Here is a 26495-nt window from a genome sequence, read left to right on the forward strand (position 1 = left end):
ACCACTTTATAATAATTGTTTGTAAGTGACAGAGATTTCAAACCTTTCTTTGCTTTCTTCTGCAGCTTCAGAGTGTCTGAAGATCTCTTCTTGATCTCCTGACGGGCCTTCTTATACTCTGAGGAGAAACACACACACACACACACACACACACACACACACACACACACACACACACACACACACACACGCACAGATGAATACACACTGTGAAGCAGGCGAAGAAACTCTCAAAACCACCTACTGTACTGTGTATCACAGGGGAACCTTTAGGGCCTAGAAGAAGGCATTTCAAATGTTATATTTAAATATATAATATTTGATAAGGCTATTAAGCTAAAAACAATAAACTAGAGTTATCCAGTCAGATTTTTTTGTTGTTGTCTCTAGGCAGAGATTAGAACTCATTGGTCAGGACTTCATCACTGGGACAGTGTTTGTTTAGTCTCACATTGCCAAAAGTCTCTCCACAGCACTTGGCACTTGAGAAAAGTCTCCACATATGCACCTTCTGCTATAAGGGAAAAACACTCTGCCTTGAATCAGCAGCGTGCACCCAGTGAGTCAGACTAGTGTTTGTTTCGAAAGTGACAGGTGAATTAACCAATCATGATTTATTTACAGGGGGGTGGGACAAAAACTCCCTGCAGGGTTCATACAGTTTTTTAAGAGTAAAATTCAGGAATTTGTAAAGTACTTCCAAGTTACCTTCACCAAAAATTTGCAGGCTCTCAAAGAATTTCTCATCACATCATGATTATTTAACTGAAGAGAACAAACAAATATGACGATTGGATCATTTCATTTCAAATATCAAAAGATTTTTGGTTTATTTTTGGTGATTGTGTCCATGAAACAACAGATTATGTTGAAAATCAAACACTTTTTCAAGGAGTATATTCAATTTCAAGCATTTTCAAAACTTTCAAAATATTTGCCTGCCTTTGTAGGACAGTATCAACTGCAGGTGTCTGTCCTCATTCCTTTTTACTGTGTTTAGTGTCTGTCTCTGTGTACCTTTGGCGTGGTCTTTGTCCAGAGTGTTGGCGACTCTCTTCCACTCCTCCATCTGCTCCTGTAGAGGGTTGATGAGACAGTCCAGAAACACCCTGCCAACACACACACACACACACACACACACACACACACACACACACACACACACACACACACACACACATACACACGCACAGTTAGAGCTGTGGGGATGAAGTTTTAGAATTTAGATTTGGTTTAAGGTTTAAGTAAGAGCTCTTGTTCCCTTAAATCATGGAAACAAGTTGTGTGCATGCAAGAAACCTGCAAACCGGATTCATAAGTGCAAACTGCATGAAAACGGTGGATCACCTCCGTCCATTCTGGGGTGGGTTTATGAGGGTAAGATGGAGCATGAGACCGAGGGGCAGATTGGTGCAACGTTGGGGGAGATCTGTGCATGGTTCAGCACTGTGAGAATAATCCTGGTTATGGGGGGAACGTTTCTCCCCCACCTTTTATTGATTCAGGATGATTTTTCAGCATTTCTCTGAATATTGTCCTTTTGCTGTCCAACCACCAGAGTCCATGTGAGACAAGATATGAGTTGATAAAAATGTTGATGCACTCATCTGAGTTATTATCATGATCTCAAAAGAATCAACTCAAAAATCCAGACTCTACTACAAGCTGAAAATCATCTAATCTATATTCTTAATCATAGTTAATATTCTCCTGAAAAGATGCTCAGATTAAACATTAGTGATAAGCCAGCTGAGCTCAGTGTCCTTTCTAGGAAAGATAGAACGTATCAGAAGAATTAATTTTAGCAGGGTGAGAGATACACCAGACTTCACAACCCAAACCTTCAACCCTGAATACTGAGAAGGCGAAGCTTTAGATTTAACCGTCTGCTCATGCATCAAATCTCAGCTGTAGTCAGGAGCTCTCTGTTCTAACAGAAAGAGTGTGATAACAGATACAAGGAGCCAAAATGGAGGAGACGAGGTGAACAAGGAGGAGACGAGGTGAACAAGGAAGCGGAGGAGAACAGAGAGGATGGAGGACAAAATGAGATTTATTATCAAGGTTTCTGAGCTGTTTTTTCTGCTCAGGTCACACAAAACATGTCTTGTGAGACGGTCAGAATTAAGGCTGCAATTAACAATTATTTTCATTTAGCAATTCATCGACCAGTTAGTACCAGGAGGAGTAAAATAAAAATTCAGATATCCAAATATCAGCTCATATCTGCATAAAATTTTCATATAGGCACCTATCAGGCAACACGTATGTCGACACCATCCATCCATCTTTAACTGCTCATCTGAAATCGGGTTGCCGAGGTAACAGTTCCAGCAGGGGACCCCAGACTTCCCTTTCCTCGGCTACATTAACCAGCTGTGATCCCGATCCCGAGGCGTTTCCAGGTCAGGGTGGAGATATAATCCCTCCACCTGGTCCTCGGTCTGCCCAGTGGCCTCCTCCCAGCTGGACGTGCCTGGAACACCTCCCTAGGTAGGTGACCAGGTGGGATCCTTATGAGATGCATGAACCACCTCAACTGGCTCCTTTCTATGGACAGAAGCTGCGGCTCTACTCCGGGTTCCTTACAGATGTTGACACCGATACAGACCGATATAGCTGTGAATATCAGGCTATTAATACAGATATATCGGCTCTCCACAAAATGCCCATCAAAGTTTTTCACAACAGAAGATGATGTCTTCAAATGTCTTGTTTTGTCCAATCATCTGTCCAAAACTCAAAAGAGCACGAGCACATTTGTGGTATTTTTCATTGAAAAATTACTCAAATGAGGAATCCTTTCAGAAGGATGTGAAGATGCATCATATAACCAAACTGGTTCACGTTTTCATCGTCCATCTACACTGTATCTGTGATTACTGAGTCAGCTGGAGGTCTCATCTTCTCATTTCTGTCTGACTGACCGTCTCCCTCCACACTGGAACAGTTAATGGACTCACGCAGAGAGAGGAAGATGAAGGAAGGAGTTCAGTCAGGAGGAGACGAGGTGAACAAGGAAGCGGAGGAGAACAGAGGGGACGGAGGACAGATGAGGAAGCCGTTACAGCAGGAGCAGTAAGAGGAGGAAGTGAAGGACGAGACGATGAATGAGAGCTTCTTAGGAGGCAGAAAATGTGGCGAAAATGAAAAGATGGCGGCAAAAAGGAGAAGATGAAGCCATGAAATGATTCTATTCTTTAAATAATTGAGGCAACAGATAAATAAATAATAAAATCTGATCAGGATGATTATTTTCAGCCATGATAATAATGTGGTTAAATGAATCAATGACTGAACAGGGAGAGAGCAAGATGGAGGACAGAGAGCTGAAGCAGGAGGAGGAGGAGGAGGAGCAGGTTGCCATGGAGAGCTGGGAGGAGATGCTACACCTGTTCCACACACACACAGACACACACAGATGTACTCACATGGAGAACTGTCGGAGTTTGGCCTCGATGCTGCGGTGCCTCATGCACATCCTGGTGAGGGCTGAACCGATGTCCCTCGTCCCTCCTGGACACAAACACAGAGACGGAGAGGACAATCTGTCAGTCATGAAATTCAACACTCAACACAGATCACTGAAGCTCTTCAAAACGGATTCAGACACCTCAGAAATAAAATTCCACAACTAAAAATACAGTTTTGTTTGTATTCTTTGGTCTGAAATCTGGTGAGCAAATTCACATGTAAACATCGAGGGCGAAAAATGAACAAACGAGACAAACACACGACTCTTCAGATGAAGCTCCGGCCACAACCAACCAGCACAACTGTTCATGAAGCACTGATGTGACTGTGAGAAGAAGAATCACGTGACTGACTGACTGACTGACTGGTCCCCAAAAGTCACAAGGTCACAAACCCACTGACATTTCTAAATGCTTGATTTCACGGCAATTTTTCACAAAAAGTTGCGATACATGTTGCAATGGTTTATATATTTTTTTGCAATGAAATTGTGGGAGCAAGTGAAAATTGAAAAAAAGTTAATTAAATTAAAAAATTAAAAATTAAAAATCAAAGGAATAAAACTGCACTCTGTTCTATACCTTACCAAAAAGGCTCAGGATTACAAAAAATCTAGCAAAATCTGTTTCATCTGTAAATGAAGAAGTGCACAAAGAAGCAAATGTTTTTGGAGGTAAAGCGCTGATAACAAAACTTTTCAGAGCTGGAACTCGCAGGAAGCTACAATGATTCGTCAAATTTGCAGAAAAGTTGCAGTGATTGAAAAAAATTGCAAGGATGTAGACGACGGAGGACCAGAGAAGGTCAGAGGTCGTCTCCAGAGAAGCAGCCCCGTCCTCTGACATGGACTCTGAACGTGTCTCTTGCTCAAGGACACTCCAGCAGGCTGGAGGAGACGAAGTCTGTTTGAGCAGCAGAAGCTCCACAGGCACCCAGAGGGAGCAGATGGTCGTCATCTCTCTCCCCCCAGACAGAGCGCTCCCTCCTGGGGGGGAAAGTTCAGCACACCTCAGCCTGTCAGCCTGGAGGTCCAACAACTCCTCCAACACGCTAATGTCTAAAACAACAACACGTTCATTTTTCAGCTTCGACCCAGTATTTCAGGGCTGCGGAGTTATTATGTCGATGAGGGGTCCACATAAGGATAAGTATAGTATAGAAGCGAGTGTGTGTATGTGTGTGTGTGTGTGTGTGTGTGTGTGTGTGTGGGGTGGGGTAGTGAGCACTGCATTGCACCACTGACACCTCACTCTCTCCTCTGCTCTTCCCTCTCTCCACATGTCCTCCTTCCTTCCTTCCTTCCTCCTCTTCATCTTATCTCTCCAGCCTGCAATTTTTGACAAAACCCATTTTTTGTTTGTAAAATTATTGTGTTGATTAGTTGCTTGGTCCACAAATGAATCCTGTCACAATCTTGTCAATTGAAAAGTAGGTCCAAACATGTGAAAACTCCACCTGTTTTCAGATGTTTGGACCCATTTTTCAACTAGTGATCAATCTGGCAATAATTTTCCACTAATCTATTAGTTGTTTGGTCCATAAAATGTCAGAAAATATTGATCAGTACTTCAAAAAGTCTGAGACAATGTCCTCAAATGTCTTGTTTTGTCTGCAACTCAAATAAATTAAGTTTCACGTTCGAGCTTCTGCAGCTTCTGCTTATAATTTTCACAGGGACATTTCTCGTTCACAGTGACACGATCTACTGAGGTTTTTTTTTTGGCCCCTGATCCTTCGGGCCCTCTGTCCTGCAGCCCGCGCGCAGTGCATCAAGCAATTTGTCAGCTGAGCGTCTACAGCATCGCCTCTTCTCACTCCAAACGCCGTCTCCTCTGCACCATTCCCACTCCTCTCTCTCTTCACACATCATCCTCCTCTCTCTCTCTCCCCCCCAACATCTCTCGCCCCACAGACCCTCCTCTCTCCTCTTCCTCTTTCCACTCCGCTCCTTGTCCTCTTCTCGCCTCCAGACGAGGTGTTACCTCCGCTCTTCTCACCTCGTCTCCTCCCCTCTGCAGTGCTCCTTTGAGAAACAAGGTGTTATACTTCTGTATGAGCCTGAAGGCTGAATTCCCATCAGCCAGCAGGGCAGTGAGAAACACATGATTTCACTGAGGCATCGCACAGCTTTTTAAAGCTGTATTTGTGATCTTAGTGGCAAGAAACTGTTTCATCTACATAAATATGGTAAAAGTCGAATAGCAGACATCCAAATGAGCTTGATTTCGAAGGTTTCTATGAGTCAAACATGCTCTGAAGTTGCACCCTGGCATGGAGAAGAAGAAAATGAATTTCCCAGACCTGTATGATTCAAACATTTTGGCCCCAGTGTTTCCTGGGCAGGTCTCCACAGAGGCTGGAAGCCAAAGTTTCTTGACCTTTCACTGCCCTGTTTTACCACAGCAGTTAGAGACTCACTTGACCGAAGCCCTTCACTCCTCCAGGGAAACTAGGCCAAATGTCCTCCATCTGATTTGGTTTCGATTCTTCAAAGTTTCTGTAAAGCCCCCTTTTACACTGGACAAAAAACCCACTAAAACCCAATAACATCTGTCTTTTGTCTTTGGTGAGAGAGGATACAATCAGCATTCATTTTCGGGTCAAATGACTCTGTAGTAGCGGGGTCACAATTACAATATCAAACTGAAAATCAATCGGTCAATCAACATCACTACCTGCCTGATAGTTTGACTCACCAGATGCACACTGCTGGTTTAAGTCCTGCCACTGGTTGTTCCAAGCAGCACTGCTTAGTCTGTCTATGTTTTCAAAGTCCCCTAGAAACAACAGAAAACTTCTGAGCTGCAACCTGCACGCTGAAAATAGCATATTAGCTCCTGGGATGCTAATGGTAGAAGCGTAAACAAGCTAGCAGTTGCTACCTTTTCTTTTGCAGAGCACACCTCCTGACATGCAAATGTTCGACCAGAACAAGTTCCCTCTTGACACTATTTTGCAGCAGCACAATCAATACAACCTGGGCGTAGCTCTACCCAAGACGTTTGCGACTGGTTTAAAGAAATGCAAACAAGGCAGGGCGTTTTTTCCCCTTATAGCAGAATGTTTATGTGTGGAGCCAGACATGTCTCCAGCTCTGAACGCTGTGGAGAGACGACTGGCTATGCATGACTACCTGCTTGAAGACGCATCTTTTAACTGATACACGTTTATCTTGAGTCAGATAGCTGTAAAATGGTTGGTAAACACAGTATTTCCTATGAATTCTTTACAGTAAAAGTCACACATCATTTTGTTATACAAAAACTTTTATTATGAAGCAGCAACATCGGGACATACAGCATGACTCCTATCAGCTAAAAGTGAACATAAAACCATAAAATAAAGCAGATACCTGAAGGTACAAACAGCAACGCAGGAGAGAAACTAAACTACAAACCACAGAGATTCAGTTAGAAGCGACAAAAGTGTTAAGAGCTGAACTTAAAAACATCTTTCTCTCTGCTCTCCAGCACAGACAAGAGTTGAGATTCAGCTTTCACAACACCACATCAGAAACAGAATAAAACAGAAAGGCAAACTCATCTACTGGCAACGGGGAAGGAGTCAATTACCTACTTTTATAAAACAGCATATATGCACTAAAAACAGTATAACTCACTTTTTTTTACAGGATGGGGTAGTTACCTCCATGCCCAACCCCAACCTGGAGGACCAGAGACAGCTTCTTCTGCCTCCTCACCATTCCTGTTAGTTTTTTATAACCCACCAGGGGTATAAAACCCCATCTGTCTGAGCTCTTGGGGTCAGTCGAGTGCACGAGTCTCTCCACCACGTCAAGGTTACAGTCCAGGACAGCAGTTAGACAGAGTGTGAATAATTCTGCAGTGCCACAGGATTTTATTTCTCTTATTTTTAGGACTCGCTGCCACTAATTTTAAGCGTTACAATTCACATTCAGGCCAAGAGTCACAGTTAACTAGAATTACTGCCTCACGCTTGTGTGCTTCCACCATCCAGTCGAGCTGCAGTTTACATCCATGTCTGTCCAGTATTTAGTCAAGACTTTGAATGAATTCAGTGTATTTTTTGGTGAAAATATACTGACAGTGATTGATTCCCAGTGAGAAACATACTGTCTTCACTCAGAGACTATTTTTACAGAGGAGGACAGAGGACTGATGGAAAGCTGAACATATATTGATATATTTATGGATATAAAATCTCATCCACTCATCATTTTAACTACTAATGAGTTTTACAGTGATCGTATTTAAAGTTAATTTTATTCCACACTGCCAATGTTATGTCTCTCCTCTGACCGTTTCTGTGTTTGATGCACCTCAGCCTCGAGTTGGGAACTTGAGCTTTAAACAGAGCAAAGATGCAGAGTGGAACAAAGAGGAGAAGATCATTTCAACAAAACTGCTGAGTGAAGTGTAAAAGGTAACCTGATGTGATTCAACATGATGGTATTATTCTCTCTGCCAAGAAGCTGCCTGGACAAGTCCTTCACAAATACATGAAGCTGCATTTTAGTTTTCAGTCTAAGTCACTAAACATGGCTGGAGGAGACGGGAAAAGTGTCTCTGACTGCAACAGATTTGGAAAATTTGCAGCAGTCAGTTTAAATCATACTTTGTTTTTTTTGGCATCAGCAGCTGACAGGGTGAACTGTGCAGGAGTCAAAACTTAAATTCAAGAGCAAAATGTGTAAGAAAAATATCTTATCTTTGTCTGTCTTCATAAATAAAAGATGGGAAAATGAAATTATATCACATATCACAAAAAAAAAATGCAAAAGATGCACGTCAAGAGAAAGACATGACTTTCATGATTCAATCATGTTACAGTCCCTAAAATCTGGAACAGTTGAGCCACAAAGGGACTGAAGTTCATCCTCACATCCTGGAGAGTTACTCAGTGTAAGAAGCTCACTGACTAAGAGACTGATCTCAGGGCTCGTAGCTGAATTACTGTTTGGTAATCTAACTGCTAACGAGGCAGTAAACCAGGGACAACAACACAACTTATCAGCTACGATAACTTCCTCTGGTTTGGACTCTATTGGTCAATAATCAAAGATTACCAAAAATTCACTTGGAATTTAACTTCGAGTTGCACAAATTTACTTTAGTCACAGCAATTCCAACTCCTTTATTTACTTCATAAATTCTCTCTCGTTCTTTTAAACCCTGGTGTTAACGCAACTTCACTGTCACTTCCACCTGCAGAGGCCAGTAAGCTGCTTCTGAAATAACAAAACCTGAATGCACCAAAAAGTTTTGAAAGTTTTGTTTTTCATCAAAATTAAAAGTGCGACTACAGCTAATTAAATATTTTGAGAGACAAAGGATTAAAAAGGGCTCATTTTAATGTTTCCATCCTGGTTTTATCAGACCAGTCCAGTTTCTGCAGGGTCACAGTCAGTCAATTAGTTTCTGGTCAATTCAGCTGATTGACCTGACTGTGGACTTCTCACACAGCGTGTGTGTGTGTGTGTGTGTGTGTGTGTGTGTGTGTGTGTGTGTGTGTGTGTGTGTGTGTGTGCGTGTGTGTGTGTGTGTGTGAGACTTGCATTGAGACCCAGTTGACCCAATTCACTGGGACAGAGCAGCGTCTCTGTCTGACCTGCAGCCGGTTCAGACTGAACGGCCTCGAGGCTCCTCATCTGCATGCGAGAACAAACACGACCACAGGAAGTCCTGATGATCACGGCACCGTGCAGGAAGACGCCATTAGTCAAAGACGAAACGGAAACCGCGTTAAAAAAATATAGAAAATTAGAAGTGTACTGATATCAGGGAGATACTTTTCAAAAGTCAACATTCGTAGAATATAAAGATGTTTTCAACAAAAAAAAACTTTTCATTGAACAAAAGAAACCAAAGTACTGAAATGTTAAAAGTTCTCTAAAGTCAAGCAGCTGAGTAAGAACTTCATCTAAATAAAACTGTCAAAATATTGATTTAAATCATGAATAAAAAACAAATAAACAGGACTAAAAATTTGACCGGACAGTCTGAACAGACTCATGACCATCAGCAGCTCCCACATGAAGGTTTCATGCAAAGTTTTACTTCACAAATTTGTTGCTGTTAATACCTTACAGCCGTGTGTGTGTGTGTGTTTGTGACATCTATTTGAATAAACCATCTTTTATTTCCTTCCAGAACATCTCAGTTTTCTTTCTGTATGTTTATGAAAGTTTGAGAGAAGCATAAATGTCTCACATTAGTGACAGTTTACATGTTTCCATTGACTTTCATCCAACTGTACTGCCTTTGGAATTCACTTGGAGCTCAATCTTTAAAAAAGGGATTACCTTCAAGTTCAAGTTTTCAAGCGAGGTTCCCTGAGGCCTGTCAGATATCTGTAAAAGTTTCTAACATTTACTGTCAAACTGTTCTTTCACCACAATTAAAACAATAATAATCTGATGTTGTGTCCCACTCATTTTTACCTAACTCAATGTAAAAACAGAAACTGCACCACATGTGTGAATTCAACACCAAATCATCAACTGTCAATCAATCAATGTGTCGTTATCAAAGCTGTTGCTAACCTGTGAGTCAGGCTCTGACGCCTGCAGCTCCTTCTGACAGAACCTGTCAGTTTCAGTCACGCTGAGGAGAAAGTTTCCTTTTCTAAAAAGCTCCGGGAGGTTCACTCCTTTCTGTGCAAATTACCCAGCAATGAAAATGCTGCACTCGTGGCATCCATGGTGTTGAGAGGTGCACTTAGGAGGTGATAAGTGCTGAAATAATTGTATCCCAGCTTGATGAAACACCTACATATGATCGTATGTGCGGGTTTTGGTTTGGGAGTTTAAACATGTAACATCACACTCCTGCAGCACTGTCAGGTGAACCAGAGATATCATCTCTTGTATTCCACACATTCTTCCTCCTTGTCACAACCTGCTGCCTACATTACCCACAATGCAATGCAACGCTCGGCCTTTGACAGCTCAGCATTCAGAGATGAGGAGCAGCTACAGACGTCTCTTAAACTCCAAACCAACAGATTTTTTTTCTATTTCCAAACTTGCAGTCTTCAGCCTCGACTGATGCTGACAACTGACATCTCGAGGACATTTATCAGATATGTTTCCATCCAAATGTCCCACAAGTTTTAACCAAATGTTAATTGAACCAACTTGAGAAAATATGAATGAATGCTTGTTAAGGAGATAACAGGTGTGGCGCCAATTCAAACACAGAAAACAGAATGTAAATCTGACATTTCTGTTCGATTCATGCATGAATGTGAGGAAGGCTGCATCAGATCTGTGTACATAAATACACAGAAAAAGTAATGAAGCTTTTCTAATGTGACACAGGGCTGCAACTAACGTTCATTTTCATAGTGGATTAATCGGTAGATTATAAAATAAATAAAATGTTGATCAGTGTTTCTCAAAGTCCAAGATGACGTCCTCAAATGTCTTGTTTTGCTCACAACCCATAAATATTCAGTTTACAGTCAGTGAAGAATTTAAAAAATATTCAGAAGCTGAAATCAGAGATTTTTTCCTTTTCTGCTAAAAACAATTAGATTATCAAAAAAGCTGGTGATTAATCTAATAATTGATTATTAAATTAATCGTTGCAGCTCTACTTCAAAATGTGCACAAAAATATGTTGATTTAGGCACAACTACTGATGAGTAAAACCAGTGGAAGTTCACATTAAAAATGAACAAAACACCAAGTTACTCCACAATCCTGAGTGACCCTGAGAACAGGATCTGTCAGATTCGTGTAAAAGTCTGACTGCATCAGTGACTTCAGCACAGAAACTGGACTAACAGGCAGCAAATACAATCCAGCAGACACAGACTGAATGTAACCTTAATTTAAAACCCGCTCAGGGGATCCTGACCGATTATTCCGAGACGATAACCTCACAGCTCTCGACTGTGTGACCGGCGGGACGCTGTTGAACAGTGGTGACCTGGAATCTCAGACCGGAATTTAAACCCGACTGGGATGTGAACTCAGCCGTCACATCATCCCTACAGGAGCCGCGCGCTCGACACGCTGGAACTGGAACTGGGCTGAGGAACCGGAGCAGCTGAAGACACACACACACACACACACACACACAGAAACACACACACACACACTGTGAGCCAGCAGGACGGGCAGTAAATCACCGTCCTGTAGTATGAGACTATATTTCTTGTCGTGTTGCTACAGGGAGGTAACGAGTGGAGAGCTATTTTTGAGAACTGGAGCACAAAGGAGGAGGAGAGTAGAAGAAGAAGATGAAGGAGAACAGAAGAAGAAGTAGAAGAGATGAAATCAGACTTACTAAGAGGCAGAAGAAGACAGGAAAGCCAGAGGACGGACGAGATGGTGAAGGATACAGAAAAAAATAAAAATCTTTTATTTAGTGTCCAAACAAAAAACACAAACTGGTTTTGGGCTGCAGATTTTTAAAAATGGAGGCTGAAATAAAATGCGTCAAGTACGTATTAATCCAAAATGTTCAGCGTTCACAGGCCCCACCACGAAGGTTCCTGTACTTTAGAATATATTAGCAGGGACTTAATTAGACCTGATCCTTGTGGCAGAAACTCCTTTTTCCTCCAAAGGTTCCTTGTCCTTGGAGGAGTCACCTTTTCATACATTAGTGACTAATTTGAACATTTATCTTTGAGTTGGGAGGAAAACATCACGTTTTGGACTTTAGGAAACACTGACATTTTTCACAATTTTCTGACATTTGAAAACAAACAACTATAGATAGAAGAATCGAGAAAATACCCATTTATTGACTATGAATATAATCCAAAATAATTAGTTGCTGTCCTACGAAATGGGTAAAGGCGAATAATAAAACAGCAGGTGAAAAGTAAAAGATCCAGGTGCTGGAAACTTTAGATTTATATTCACTTCTTTTTTTAATGATAATTAAAAATCATGTCATAATCTACTCATAAATCCATTCTCCTTATTACGTGTCAGTGTTACCGCTGTGAAGGCCGAGTTATGATCACATGGCCTCACCGTCATCACTGTAAACCAATCAAACAACAGCACAAAACCAATGAAGAAGAAGGAAAACATGTCAAACTCACACAAAAACTTTTGTTGTCTTAGTGCACTACAATCTGATTGGCTGAACAGGAGGCAGAAGAAACCAATCAGGTGCTGGCGGATGTTAGAGCAGCTGCATGGTGTTGCCTCCTGGTTGCATCAGTCAGCATCTTTCTCTCTCTCCCTGTCTCTCTCTCTCTCTCTCTCTCTCTCTCTCTCCCTGTGTTCATACAGCCAAGGTCACTTTACCACTTCAACACGTCTCACATGTCAACAAGCAGCAGAAGTGTCGCCGTGCCGCCGCTGTCAATCTGTTTAATGCAGAGGCACGAAATGGCTCCAAATGCTACGGCTAATTAGCAACACGACGGAAAGGTCACACTGAGACGAGGGGAGACGACTGAATGTGAGAAGCTGCGACTGAAATTTCACAAGAACATAAAACTCACAAACTGTTTCTTTACGACTTTTTATCGATCAGATTCACAAACAACTGAAACTTTCTGTGAAAAAAACTTAAAGTCCATTAAATCAAACCACAACCCTCTCATTTTTTGATAAATCCCGCCTCTCATGCCCTCCCATCCAATCAAAACGCCTGGTTCACCCACATTCTGTTTGAACAGAAAATGCAACACTTTAATGAAGAGAACGCCACCAGTTTTAACACGTCCAGACATTTATAAACCTCTGGATACTAAAACGATTGTCCTGCAGCTTCGGTTCTCGCTGAACGTCACAGCAGACGGATTTCTGAGCAGAACTGAGCGCCGTGTGAAGATCTTTCTGCCCTGAGTTTCACCTCACAGGCTTCATGCAAGGTTCAAAGAGACATTTATCCATTTATTTTTCAGAATGCTTTTGTGTTTCCCCGTTGTTTCTGCCGTCCCATGAAGGGTGAAACTGTGAGGAAAAATAAAAGGCTGAAAACAAATGACATCATATAAAAATATTTTTAAAACATAAAGGAAAATAGAACTATTTATATGCAAAACATACACAAATAATACATAGAGAAGTAAATGAAGTGAAATATATTTTCACTTTCATTTTTCTTTTGTTTTACGGATTTTTACTTTCTGATGGGACACCTATAAACTCCAATTAGTGCTAAAAAATAATGATTATAAAAAAGAAAAAGATTAAGACAAAATTAGACTGTATCATAAAAGAATTCATGGTGGTTGTGAGGCTTGTTTGTGCCCTGAAAGAGAGACTGCAGGCACTATTTATTTGCTACTTTATGATTTTAGCAGCTAAAGATCAAAAATGTTGAAGTGACAGAACAAGAGAGTAATGTATGTAGATGAAGGTCTGTGTATTGCAACAAAGGAAATGAGAAAATTTCCCTTCGTGGCCATTTGACTATAGATTTCTGAGTTTACAAGGTGTACCTGAATGCACCATGAAGTCCACATCCCACACAGCAGTGGACAGAAGTGACAATGACACCAAAACACAGTAGAGACTCTCAGCATAGTTTTTTTTTTATGATGAAACATTCACGCGTCAGTGTGGCGGAGAGCCTTCTGAGATCCACTCGCCAAATGGAAAATCTACCTGCGTTTGGCGCTCAGTGGGGGCTGATTTCAGACCGTTTCATCATCTGATCAGCCTTCAAAGAGACCACCAATCAGACTATTGTATCATCCTTAAATTTAACCTTAATTTGTCATTTTCTAGATTAATATAAAATTGTAAAATGAATCTAAAGAACAGTTACAGCAAAGGCCAAAGCGGCCTCATTCCAAACTTTATATCCTGATCACATCATCATCCTTCAGCTTTCAGATTTCCAAACCCTGTTAGAAAAAAAAAAAAAAAAACTTGTTGGCGTTCTCCTTTAACTGGGTTAGAGTACAGTGAGGAGGGAGTTTCTGGCGACTCCCGTCGGAGGAGTAAACAGAATTCCTCTCAGCTCCTCCGGGGGTGACCGGGTCATACAGTCCTCGAATACCACACACGGACCGGGAGGGGAGCAGGACTGAGATGCCTGGCAGTGCAGGCTGCAGTCTTAGGATGCCTTCTGCAGGGGTGTGGGTGTGTGTGTGTGTGTGTGTGTGTGTGTGTGTGTGTGTGTGTGTGAGGGGGGGGGGGGGGTTACAGTAGAGTCTTTGGATTCTTTAAATAGGTGTCCTGGGAATATCTGCCCTCTCTGATTACTCCTGGACTTGAACTGTTGGATCAGTTTGCTGCTGTGGAGATTTTGCTCTCATGTATCAGACAGTCTGATATGATGGATGACCCTCAGTCAACTCACACATTTTAGGATTTCTTTCATTTAAAACTTTTTATCGCTGCATTTATAAATTAAAGTTTGGTTTCCGAGCCTCAGTATCCCAGTTTATCGGGTGTGGTGGATCACCGACACTCAGTCTGGTCTCAGTGGACAGTTACTGAACATTTTGTCTTCATATCTGCTGACCTGTGTCCTGCTGGGACGGACAGCGGGGTTGTCACGGACAGTGATAACTGTCAATCATGAGCAGGAGGACAGCTGCTGTCCTGTCAGCTGCTGCGACTTCGACTCAGTGAACGGCTGCAGGAACGCAGAGCAGGAAAAAAAAAAAGACACCTAAAGATATATTTTTGTGTGTAGCAAACGGCTACAGAAGAATTTTTGAGGGTAATTTTAGCTCTTTGGTGGATAAAATGTCAGAAAATGGTGAAATATTTTTGATCAGTGTTTTCCAAAGGCCAAGATGAAGATTTTGTTTTGTCCACAACCCACAGACATTCAGTTTACTATCAGAGTAAAGAAACCAAAAAATATTCATATCTGAAAAAGACGTCGTCTGGATGGCAGCATGTGTCGCTCCAAAAACCTGCAGTACCTTTCAGCATTAATGGGGCCTTCACAGATGTGACAGTTACCCATAATGCCATGGGCACTAACACACCTCCATACCTGGATGTTGTTGATATATGTCTTTCTCTTTGCATGGTAGAGTCTTAACTTGCATTTGTAGATGCAGAGACAAACTGTGTTTACTGACAACGGTTTTCCAAAGTGTTCCTGAGCCCATGTAGTATCCTTTATACAATGTGGGTTTTTATGAGGGGTCAAAGGTCACAGACATTCAGTGTTGGTTTTCATGCAAATCACTGCACTCTGCTTTACACAACATGCACACAACTTTTTTGGATCTGGGGTTGTACATAAATAAGTGTAAACATAGTGTTTTGTCTGTGTTGTGTAATGGCTAATAAATTACCTTGACACCTTAATAAAAGATACGATTAGCTCATGAAAATTAAATGCCAATGATATCCCATAAATCCAGGGTAATATCTTGAAAAATTAACTTGTTTTTTTCATCCAGCAGCCCAAAACCCAGAGATATTAAATATATATTGATGCAAAACTGAGAAAAGCAACAAATCAGAAGGTTTGATGCAAAATCCTGAGAGCAGCACGGCCAAGAAAAATATTTAACTGAAGTAAACTTATAGTTTTGCATGTACTCTCCTGTCATGTGTTGTAAATATTTTAGCTGTATCAGCGCTGTATCACTTGTCTTGTTATCTCTCCCATGATTCCTTGAACCTTCACACACACGGCAGCAGATTTATCAGCCTCTCTGGAGCTCGGGGTGAATCTGTGCACAGATATTCCTCCTCCTCTGGCAGCTGAGAAAACAACCAACAAGCGAGCAGCTCAGAGGACACGAGAGGGGACGCACCAACCTGACAGCCATCAGGCCTGCAACACGCACCACACACACTGACCGCACACACACACACACACACACACACACACACACACACACACACACACACACACACACACACACACACACACGGGGCGGGCGGGTGGAAACACGTTTGGATATACAGAGAAACTGGAATGCAGAAACAAGATCCCACTGATATCAGACACTCTTTAATCCAAACGTTTTAAAACAACGTCCAACGCTATCGTCCGCAGCCTTGGCGGTTTTCAGCCAACACACACACTCTCTCTCTCACACACGCACACACACAGTCTTTGAACTGAGACTAAAACAAAGTAAAGTGAGCGTTTGATTTGTTTGACCCGAGCTGCTGCCAGCCCTCCGAGCGAAACCAGAGCTCTTATTTCACCGCTAATCTGTAGTCTGAAAACGTTGGCAGGCTGACGGTGTACACCCACTGCCCTCTGTGAGAGCGCGTGTGTGTGTGTGTGTGTGTGTGTCAGGGAGCTGTATCTGAATACTAAAAGCTTGTGTCACTTCACAGTTCGACCTCGCCTGCAAAGACGCTGATGCTGCTCAGATTGCTGCAGTCTGAATGTTTGCAGAGTGAGACAGAGGACACACTCTGCACTACAATTAGAGTAGCGTAAAATCCAACACATCTGCAGTCACCTGAAGTATACAAGACCATACTAGAGTAGGGTTATTATTCTACTTTTCCACTATAGGTGTCGCATTCACCAAACACTGCTTAATCCCATTCTTTTATGGTCTCTAAATATTGTAATTAACTGTGGATCCCTAGTCTACACATTGTTTTTAAAGAAAATATTGCAGATTATACCTTTAAATTCAACTTATTACTCCTGTGTACTTAAAATCATTGTTTTACCTTTATGCCCTCAAAAAAACAAAAAGCCAAGTTTCCTCGTGACAATTGTAGAAATGGTGGAAACAGTATTAACGTTAGAAAGTAATATATTTATCTGATTAGCCTCCACAGCATCTTTCTGGATGATGCCTCATTGCAGTCTGACAAAAGTTGGGTATGCTGTTATGTTTGTGCCTCATTTCTGAGGGAGCAATGGGAGATCTGGAGCACCGAAAACATGCATTTTGCAAGTACATAAATTATAAAGTGACACATCAGATGGTTTGTTACACCGAACAATCCAGGAGGTCGTCATTAGAAACTGTTGCTGCTTTCAAAAAACTCCTTCTGTGTCATTCTTTGCTCTTCTTTCCATGAAGAAATTCTCTCCAGTTCTGATATAACTGATGCCATCACAGTATCTGAGGTCACCTCTTCCACGGACGCTTCTTGCTGTCATCACTTCTGAAATCCCTCCAAGGACACTGATTGGCTGCACCACTTTTGGTGCAGACACAAACGGATAACTAATTTTGCAAGACGGATTCTCAGGTGATCACGTGAATCCAGCTGCCTTGCAAGGGAACATAAATATTATTTTGAAGAAAAATTATATGCAAGCAAAAAATCATTTCTATTGAGCAAAAAAAAACGATTCTGTTATTATTTATGTGCTCTCTTCTGCTGAAAGAAACGTCCCATTTGACCCTCCCACTGCTGCCTGTTATGCACACGGGTCCTGAACTCCTCCCAGCTGAATGCCCCAAATCCATGAGCGTGCAGAAACAAATGAAATTATGCTGAATGACACTGACCAGTTCTTAGTCTGCATCATTTCAATGAAAAGTGGATAAATGATCAGCAATCGTCCCCAGTGAGGAGATCACTTCTTGTCAAATCTCCCACTGACAGAACTGGACTGTGCAGCAACCTCAGCCTAGTGGTCAAAACCTGAACTGCAGGTCACATGACCCTCTGATCCAGAGAGACATTTAAGCTGTTTCTAAGTAACCAGCAGTCTTTTGGGAGTCTTATTTTTGTGCTCAGGCAGGCAGGTAGCTTTACGTTACAGACAAAAACTTTTTCAGCATGTTTGAGATTCTTATACAGAGTTTAATTCGTCCAAACTCACAGCTCCTCCACTTCATGAAGTCATCATGCAGTATTTTGTACGAAACACAAAGTGTGACTGTTTAAAACTGTAATTATGAGCAGCAGCAGCAGTGAAACAGGACAACATGTTGACAGTAAACAGCAGCCTGTAGAGCCGAGAAGAAAGAAAGAGGAAGAGATTCACACAGACTGAGATAATAACAGAGTGTTGTGAGAGGAGGTGAAGTGTCTCTTTGTAGCTCTACCTTATCTACACACACACACACACACACACACACACACACACACACACACACACACACACACACACACACACACACAATACAAAGCACTTAACATTAATTACACACACACACACACACAGAGTCCAACTTGTGTTGGTCGTCTGCTATTTAATGAGCTGTAATCTATTCAAAAGACCCTGAAGCAGTTTGACACACACACACACACACACACACACACACACACACACACACACACACACACACACACACACACACACACACACACACACTCTTCTGATTACTCTGTCCTATCAAAGACTCACTGGAGAAAAGCAACAGTCTGTCAGCCTCTTCTTCACTTTCAGGTTTTAAACGAGTGTAAATTTGTGATAGCTGCGAGCAGGTGCACACATGTATCCACACATGCATTCACACACACACACACACACACTTGATCTCCATGGCTAAAATAGAGGAGGCAGAACAGCTCACACCGATGAAAAAGTAACTAAGTAACTAAGTAACGGTGATAGGCCACGCCCACTGACACACCCTCTTTTAGCCAATTGGCATGAACACAAACACACACTTTCACAAATATGATGCCAAAAATGCCAATTTCTTATCAATAACTCCTGAAGACAAAAAAATGACTCTTTAATATAAAACTGCTCAGCAGCTGCACATCGAGGACCTGAATATGAACTTAATGATGCTGGGGCTTCATCTGTGTGTGTGTGTGTGTGTGTGTGTGTGTGTGTGTGTGTGTGTGTTGTGTCAGTAATGAACTGTGGGAGGTCTGTGTTGACAGAAGTGTTTCTGCCAGTGTACTCAGGTGTGTGTGTGTGTATTTTAACTACCGAAAGCCTGTTCAGGCAGCTCTCTCTCATCTCTGATTGGCTGTTGTTTGTTAAGCCAGACACTCTTTGATCCTCCAATCTCTCCCTGGAGATGGAACACACACACACACACACACACACACACACACACACACACACACACACACACACACACACACACACACACCCCTCTATTTTTCTGCCAGGATGTAAACCATCACCCCAGTGAGTTCTGATACGACTCTGATACCGTTGGTAATGTATTTTTACACCCAAACACTTATTGGAAAACAGAAAAAACTTGCACACGCACACCGTCACACCACACACACCCAGACATTTCTTACATTTGAAAACTGGTCACCATTCACTTCCATTGTTTGGTTTGATTCTGCAACACTGTTTTCCTTTGAAACTCCAGCAGTTTTGGGGACTAACAAAAGAAACCCAACCCTCAATCAGCATTGAGTTGAGTAGATACTGACTAAATTTTCATTTTTGGGTGAACTATCCCTTTAAAGTAAAAGCGGCATCTTTTTTGCTTCTGCACAATGTTTTTTAGAAGTACAATAATTTATTAAAACTCGTCTTGTTACATTCATGTTTGATATGAATAGTCAGGCGTGTCCAAATTTGCCTCTAAATTATTTGTAATTTCATGCCGTTTATTTGCATGGCATGAAGCTTTCAGTCATTTGGATCACAAAATATGTAAGAAATAGGGACCAGGTTTAAAAATACCAGAGTTATCATTTACGGTGACCAAAAAAACAAGCTGAAACACTTTGCCAAAAAGCTTTTAAAGGTGGCTTCCCATATTTACTTATCCAGGTGACACAGAGCAACACACCTGATGGATTTAATTCCAATATTTACTCTCCTTTTAGCTCTGGTTTGGTCTCCTCCAACTCTTGAGAAAAAATATCTGTAAATGTTCCTCTGTCTTCAGTTGGCTATGTCCGTCTGCGAGTGTGAGCTGAGAGTGTCCATACGTCAACGTAAAGGACAAACACTACAAATTCAGCTGGAGGATGAGGTGAAAGTGAATAAAGAAGCTGCACACAGTTCGTCTCTGCAGTGTGACGGTGTAGCTGTGAATTATTTAACAAGCGTTCAACCTTTACAAATGGTTCTGACCTCCTGCTGGTGGGTCTCCACCACCACAACAACAACCACAACCACCAGCACCGCTCTCAGGAGGACAGACGGTCCACGTCTCGTGTGACTGGGGTTTATTTTTTCACTGCAACAGAAATCAGACAAAGCAGTTTCTCTTTTCTATTTCCTCTCATTTTTACATCCTTTTCTTTCTCACCATCACTTTCATTTGTCTCAACAGAAGTGTGAAAATAAAGACTAAAGAACAACGTCTCGTTGGACGATAAAATAAAATCCGTCCCTCCTTCCTCGTCTGTCTCCTCAGAGACCTGCACACAGCCCGAGTCCAGGCCTGCAGAGGGAGCGCTCAATTATTCTTTCTCATGCTCCCTCAGACGGGTGGGGCCTCATAACTAATTAGAAGCAGTTTGTGCAGCAGATGAAAAGATACACACACAGCCTCACCTGCTGGGCGCCCCTGGTTAATAATTCAAACGCACCCTCTGGCTGACTCACAGACATACAGCAGCTTTATTCCTGCTGGGGGACAATATGAGACGGCAGCAACACGGAGACACACGATTAAGACAAATAAAAGATTATCCAGATTCAGTGGTTTCATATAGAAATACATGATTATCCATGAGCAAAATTTTTATTAATTTCTGGAAATCAAGAATTTATTTTTTGTTCTACAGTAAAACACTGTATAATATTGTTTATTTCTTGTTTTGCTTTGCAATATTTTGTGTCCTAACTTGCCAAATTTAAAAGGAAGAAAATTAAGTTCTCTTTATTATCCAACTAAAAGAAAGTAATCCACTTTTAAGAAACAATTTTTTAGGGTTTTCTTAGTCTGTGCTCATGAAAGCCTCGTAAAGATAAACAGTTGTTAATGAGTATGTATGATAACCAAAAACTTTCAAAAACTTGTACGACTTTGTAAAAGTATCACAGCAACATGAAGGTGATATTAAGTTGTTGATGAGTAAACTTTTTGTTCTGAGCTTCTTCCTGGCAGGTTTTTTTTTTTTTTACCACCATCCTCTACTGCTGAACATATTAAACATGTTTTTCTGCTTCCAGCCTGGTTGGTTGATAGTAAAACATTATTTATTGTAAACTCACAGACATACTTTAGTCAAATATACTGTAATCCAGCTGACCTCCATGGTGGCGCCAGCTGAGGTTTGTGACCCGACTTCAAAGTCTCTCTTTCTGGGTCGAACATAAACACAGCTGGAGATTTAGAGGCTTGTATGTTCAGTTTGTGATGTAAATATGAAATGAAGTAAACATCCCTCTGCTCTGTCATGTTTATGAAGCTGTTTACCTTCCTTTCCCAACGTTAACGTCGTCTCTTTACTGTCCAGCAGTCGCACAGCAGCTATGTGCTCTCATACTTCAGGGTCCAGTAGGAAATCTGAGCTCTGCTGCTTCATTTAAAAAAGTCTCGTGTTTCCTTCCTGAGTTCTTCACTGAACATACAGTACAGGATGATCATGTTTGACATGTTTTGCATTCAGCTCTGCTGCTCTATAGGATCTGCAGCGGCATCATGAATAAATTTCACGGCATTTTAAGTGAAAATCAGTCTGTAATAAAGAGGACAGGGGTCAGAGGTCACAGCACAGTCTTCATATTTCTTTAACCTGCAAATGTTCTTATGAGACAAAAAGACGAGACCAAAGACACAGAAATCAGAGACAGATGTCTTACATTTAAATTTTTATAATCAGAACTCACTGATCAAAGATCAAATCAAACCTATAGGATCAATAATTAACAGAGTTCAGGACCAGATCATGAATATCTTTGAAAATTAAAAATGAAGAGTCAACTTGCACTTTCACTTTGTTCATATTTTATGTGTTGAGTTTTTATAATATTCACACGTTAATGTGATTCTCCTGTAGATCAGTGAATCTGTGTATTCTGATGTTTTCTTGTTTGGTTTTGTGTTCTTGTATTTGTGTACTATTAGATATCCATCTAGAATATATAAAATAATCTATAATACATCTATATTAAAACAGTTTTGAATGTTTTTTAAATAATTTTGAAGTTGAGATGCACCCTGGATATTTTGGGCTGAAAGCACTGAAAGACAAACATGCAACCTTTTATTTTACAGATTATTTCCCACCAATTTACAAATTTCTTTAAAGCAAACTCTGTTCCAGTTATGTGAAAAGTTTGGCTAAAGTTTTAGCTAATTTAGGTAACTGTGCTGAGTGTAAAACAGTTATATTCAAGGGAAAAAAACAAGATTTTTACGATTAGAAAAGTTAATTGAATAATTGTAACCAATACATTAAAAGTATATCATTTAAACTGGTCTCTATTTTACATTAGTTCCAAATAACAAGAAGTAAAAAAACAGAAAGAAATTAAAATAATATGCAGGATGAAACTATGACCTGCCAGCAGTTTCCAGCAGTGGAAGGAAAAAGCAGTGGTAAAAAAAAAATGAAGGGTTATTTCTGGATTATTTGGGGGATTTTTTAGCGTTTATTTGGCAGGACAGTTTATAGATGGTCAGGAAATGAAGGAAACCTGCAGCAAAAGGCCTCAGACTGGAATCAAACCCAGGCCACTGATGAGGACGGCCTGTACATGAGCTGCAGACTCGACCAACTGAGCAGCAGCAGCAACAACAACAACAACAACAAAAAGAATATCAGCCAACATCTAATTCATTTGATTCATGTCACAGTTCAGTAACATCACCATCAAAAAGTCCAAAATAGCGTTAAAAATCGTATCATGAGGCTCAAAAACTCTCAGAGGAGAAGTTAAAGTTGTATCAGGACCAGACTTTAATCAGCAGACATCAATTATTATCCACAGTGAGATGATGTCAGGAGCTTAAACTGACCTGGAATCAGCAGTCCCACAGCCATCTCATCTATCCTACTGTTTACACTGAGGCTGAACATTCACACATGCAGGACTGCAAATCAGACAATTAGAAATAATATAAAACTCCTCAAAATAATATAAGATCAGATCAATAATAGAAAAGATCTGAAGTGCATAAAACTACCAAATGTCTTCAGTGAGGACGCCTGGCTGTCGGACACCACACCAGACTAGAAACGATTTAAGACGTCCCTCCGGTGGTTTTGGCCTCGAACACGTCTCAGGATGTTTTCGGCAAGATTCACTGAAGATAAAACTGATCATAAGTCAGATTTATAAATGAGGCCTCAGGTGCTGTTTTATGTGAGAGCAGAAGTGACCCAACTGCAGCAGCGGCAGTGTGTGGTCTTAAAGGGCCTCATTATGGTATGGCATCACCACGGCAACAGCAGCAGCTGCCTGGTTTGACGTCACAGACTGTGTGACACACAGACACACAGTCAGTGAGCATACAGAGTGAACACAGACAGACATGTAGACTTACTGTACAGCCAATTAATGCAGGTGACTGGTGGATCAGAACATGTACTGAGGAAGATAATCCAGCAGTTTTACAGCTGCTCACACACAGCTGGGGCGGCCATTTTTCATCACTGTCAGGTGAAAACTATGTTATCATGTTTAAAGCAGCAGCGCTGCAACAGAGCACGTTAGATTTCTGTCCATGTCAGAACTGTCATGCTGCTACTGTACAATGAATGCAGATGCAGAAGTAAAACCCTGATTCCAAAAAAGTCAGGATGTTGTGTGAAATGTCAATAAAAAGAGAATGCAATAATTTGCAAATCATTTTCCATTTGTATTTGATTGAATACAGCACATGATTGGATATTAGAGGGGCGTCATCCCATTCACAAGCATGGACGGGGTGAGGTTCACCACTTTGAGAAAAACTGCAAACAGTCCAACAGTTTAAGATCATTTGTCAACACAAAACTGCAGGAATTTATAGATTTGACCATCTACAATCCATAATATCATTAAAAGATTCAGAGAAACCAGAGAAATCTCTGCACGTAAAGAGCAAGACTGAAAACCAACACAGAATGTCTGTGACCTTTGACTTTGAGTGTTGTTAAAAGAAAAGCTGGAGAGGTAAAGAGGTAAAGATGCTGCTGTTTTTTGCAGGCATCAAATTCAGAATGAATGTATATTCACAAAAAAAACAATTAAGTTTATCAGTCTGAATATTAAATATCTCAGCCTCGTACTGGAATTCAATTGAATATAGGTTGAAAGATTTTTCCAAATCACTGTTTTATGTTTTACACATTCAAAATGTCACAATATCAGACTTTTACTACATGATTATCATGGCCAAAAGAATTTGTGTTTTCCTGCATTTTAAAAAATCTAAAAACAGCTGAAGATGTAGTTCTTGTGGTGTTTATATCTGAACATGGAGCCTCGATGAGCCGGCGTGTGGACACTGCAGATATGACATCACTCACCTGCGACTGAGATGATATCATTAAATGAGGAGCTGCCAAAGGAGGCCATCTGTGAGCTACTGAGGACTCAACCCCACCAACACACACACACGCGCACACACACACACACACACACACACACACACACACACAGACTGCCACTGCGGATACTGACTGCAGCAGCATCCACAGGGATTCACTTCACTACAGCCTGTTTAAAAACCTCAACACATAAACTGGCACAGATGAATATAAGAGCACAGACACATACAGGTCTCCTACATGTTTCAGTCTTGAGTTGTCACATAATTTCAATGTATTTTGTGTATTGAATGGCACTACAGTACCCATGAGCCTCAGCATCTGCACTAAAAGCCGAGCTGTTACGAGTTATAAATCACCACATCCAACATTCATCCAAGTCTGACCCAAAATCCAAATAAAATTCCTGAATTTATGCTCAGCCTCTGACTCCCCTCTGTCATTAGTGGTCCAGCAGGGTGTTTCTGACCGCAGTGCACTCTGGGACTCGGACTTCACCTCGTTCAGTTGCCAAGTGATCTTGATCAATTAACCAGATCACTTTCTGAAAAGTTCCCACGACCAGCAGCTGGATTTAATAGCAGTTTAGGTTTTGAATGATCACAAAATTATATGATTGGTTTGCTTCACTTTCACGCTGAAAAACAAACCCAGAGTTCCACCGAGGGCCGACTGAGACCCACAGTTTCAAGAAGTCGTGGTCTGGTTGTTCGGCGCACAACAGACAGAGGGCGTTTTCACACCTTTAGTCTTTAGCTCCGGTTCAGATCAGCTGATGAGAAACAGTTTGTGTTTGTGTCTTTCCTGCTTGAACATGAAAAAGTCTCTGTGCACAAAGCAGCTCCATAAAGAAATGTTTTTTTCCCCTTGTTTGGTGTGGAGGACAGGTCCGCACAGAGTTTTGACCTTAATCCAACCTGGAACACCAACTGTGGACCTAAGTGAAGCTCTTTGGTGTGAGTCGCTGCAGCAGGTTCAACATCTGGAGAAAGACTGAAACCAGAGGAGCGCAGGCTGTTGATGACCAGGATTTGTTTTTGTCACAGTTAAAAGAAGTTACGATTGATTAATCTTAAAGTTTGCTGTTGGAGATGATGCTCACTGGGAGCCGCAGAGGTCCGGACGTCAGCTCAGAAGAGGACCAGCAGGAGTTTTTATCCTGCAGCTTCAGATCAGCTCCATGTGTTTAACCTCGACCACCACAACATGTTTCAGCCCCAAAACAACATCTGGCCTTTAAAGGCTTCTGTGGCTCCTAAGCTGCTACGTTTTTTACAGCCGGCGGTCGGACTCCCGATGTGATACGGAAGCTGTGATGACATGAGACTAAAGTGGGAATATTAAAGGTCCGCTTCAGTTTACTGCAGTCAACAGCCTGCAGGCTCTGAACAGATGGATCGACGCGTAGAAAAACTGTTTCCACTCTCATCTGGATGTCAAACTCAAGGATTCTTCCAGATGTTGTTTGATAAAACTCCAGGACTCTTCAAGGTGAAACAACAAACTCAAACAGTAGACCAGGATGTAACCATCACTTTCATTACCTTAACAAACAAAGATTTACAATCTTCTTCTCATTTATCCATTCACAGGCTCACACTGATGCCGATCCAGGTGCAATGCCAGGTGTTAACTTGTCCATCAAGGACACTTGGACACGTGGACAGGAGGAGCCGCTGATCAGACTGCCAGCTCTGAAATTAATAGACAAGTGGCTGTAACTGCTGAGTCACAGCCGCCTCATTATTGATTAATCTACTGATTTTATTATCGCTTTGCTCTATAAAATATTAGACTTGAACTTGAA

At 41.3% G+C, this 26495-nt stretch overlaps 1 protein-coding gene across 4 annotated transcripts in view; it reads right to left on the reverse strand.

The window, feature by feature from the left end:
- The window catches only part of LOC146313540 (protein MTSS 1-like), an 82768-nt gene that overhangs the window by 36971 nt on the left and 19302 nt on the right, over window positions 1–26495 (reverse strand). For all 4 annotated transcript variants that reach the window (XM_084738959.1, XM_084738956.1, XM_084738958.1 and 1 more), the window contains exons 4-6: window positions 3432–3516; window positions 1018–1109; window positions 44–118 (exon numbers count right to left, since the gene is read on the reverse strand). In XM_084738959.1, the coding sequence (XP_084595085.1) occupies window positions 44–118; window positions 1018–1109; window positions 3432–3516 (252 nt within the window). The remainder of the gene's footprint in view (window positions 1–43; window positions 119–1017; window positions 1110–3431; window positions 3517–26495) is intronic.

The sequence above is a fragment of the Lutjanus erythropterus genome, chromosome 16, assembly GCF_056507025.1.
Source record: "Lutjanus erythropterus isolate fLutEry1 chromosome 16, fLutEry1.hap2, whole genome shotgun sequence".
Lineage (NCBI taxonomy): Eukaryota > Metazoa > Chordata > Actinopteri > Lutjaniformes > Lutjanidae > Lutjanus > Lutjanus erythropterus.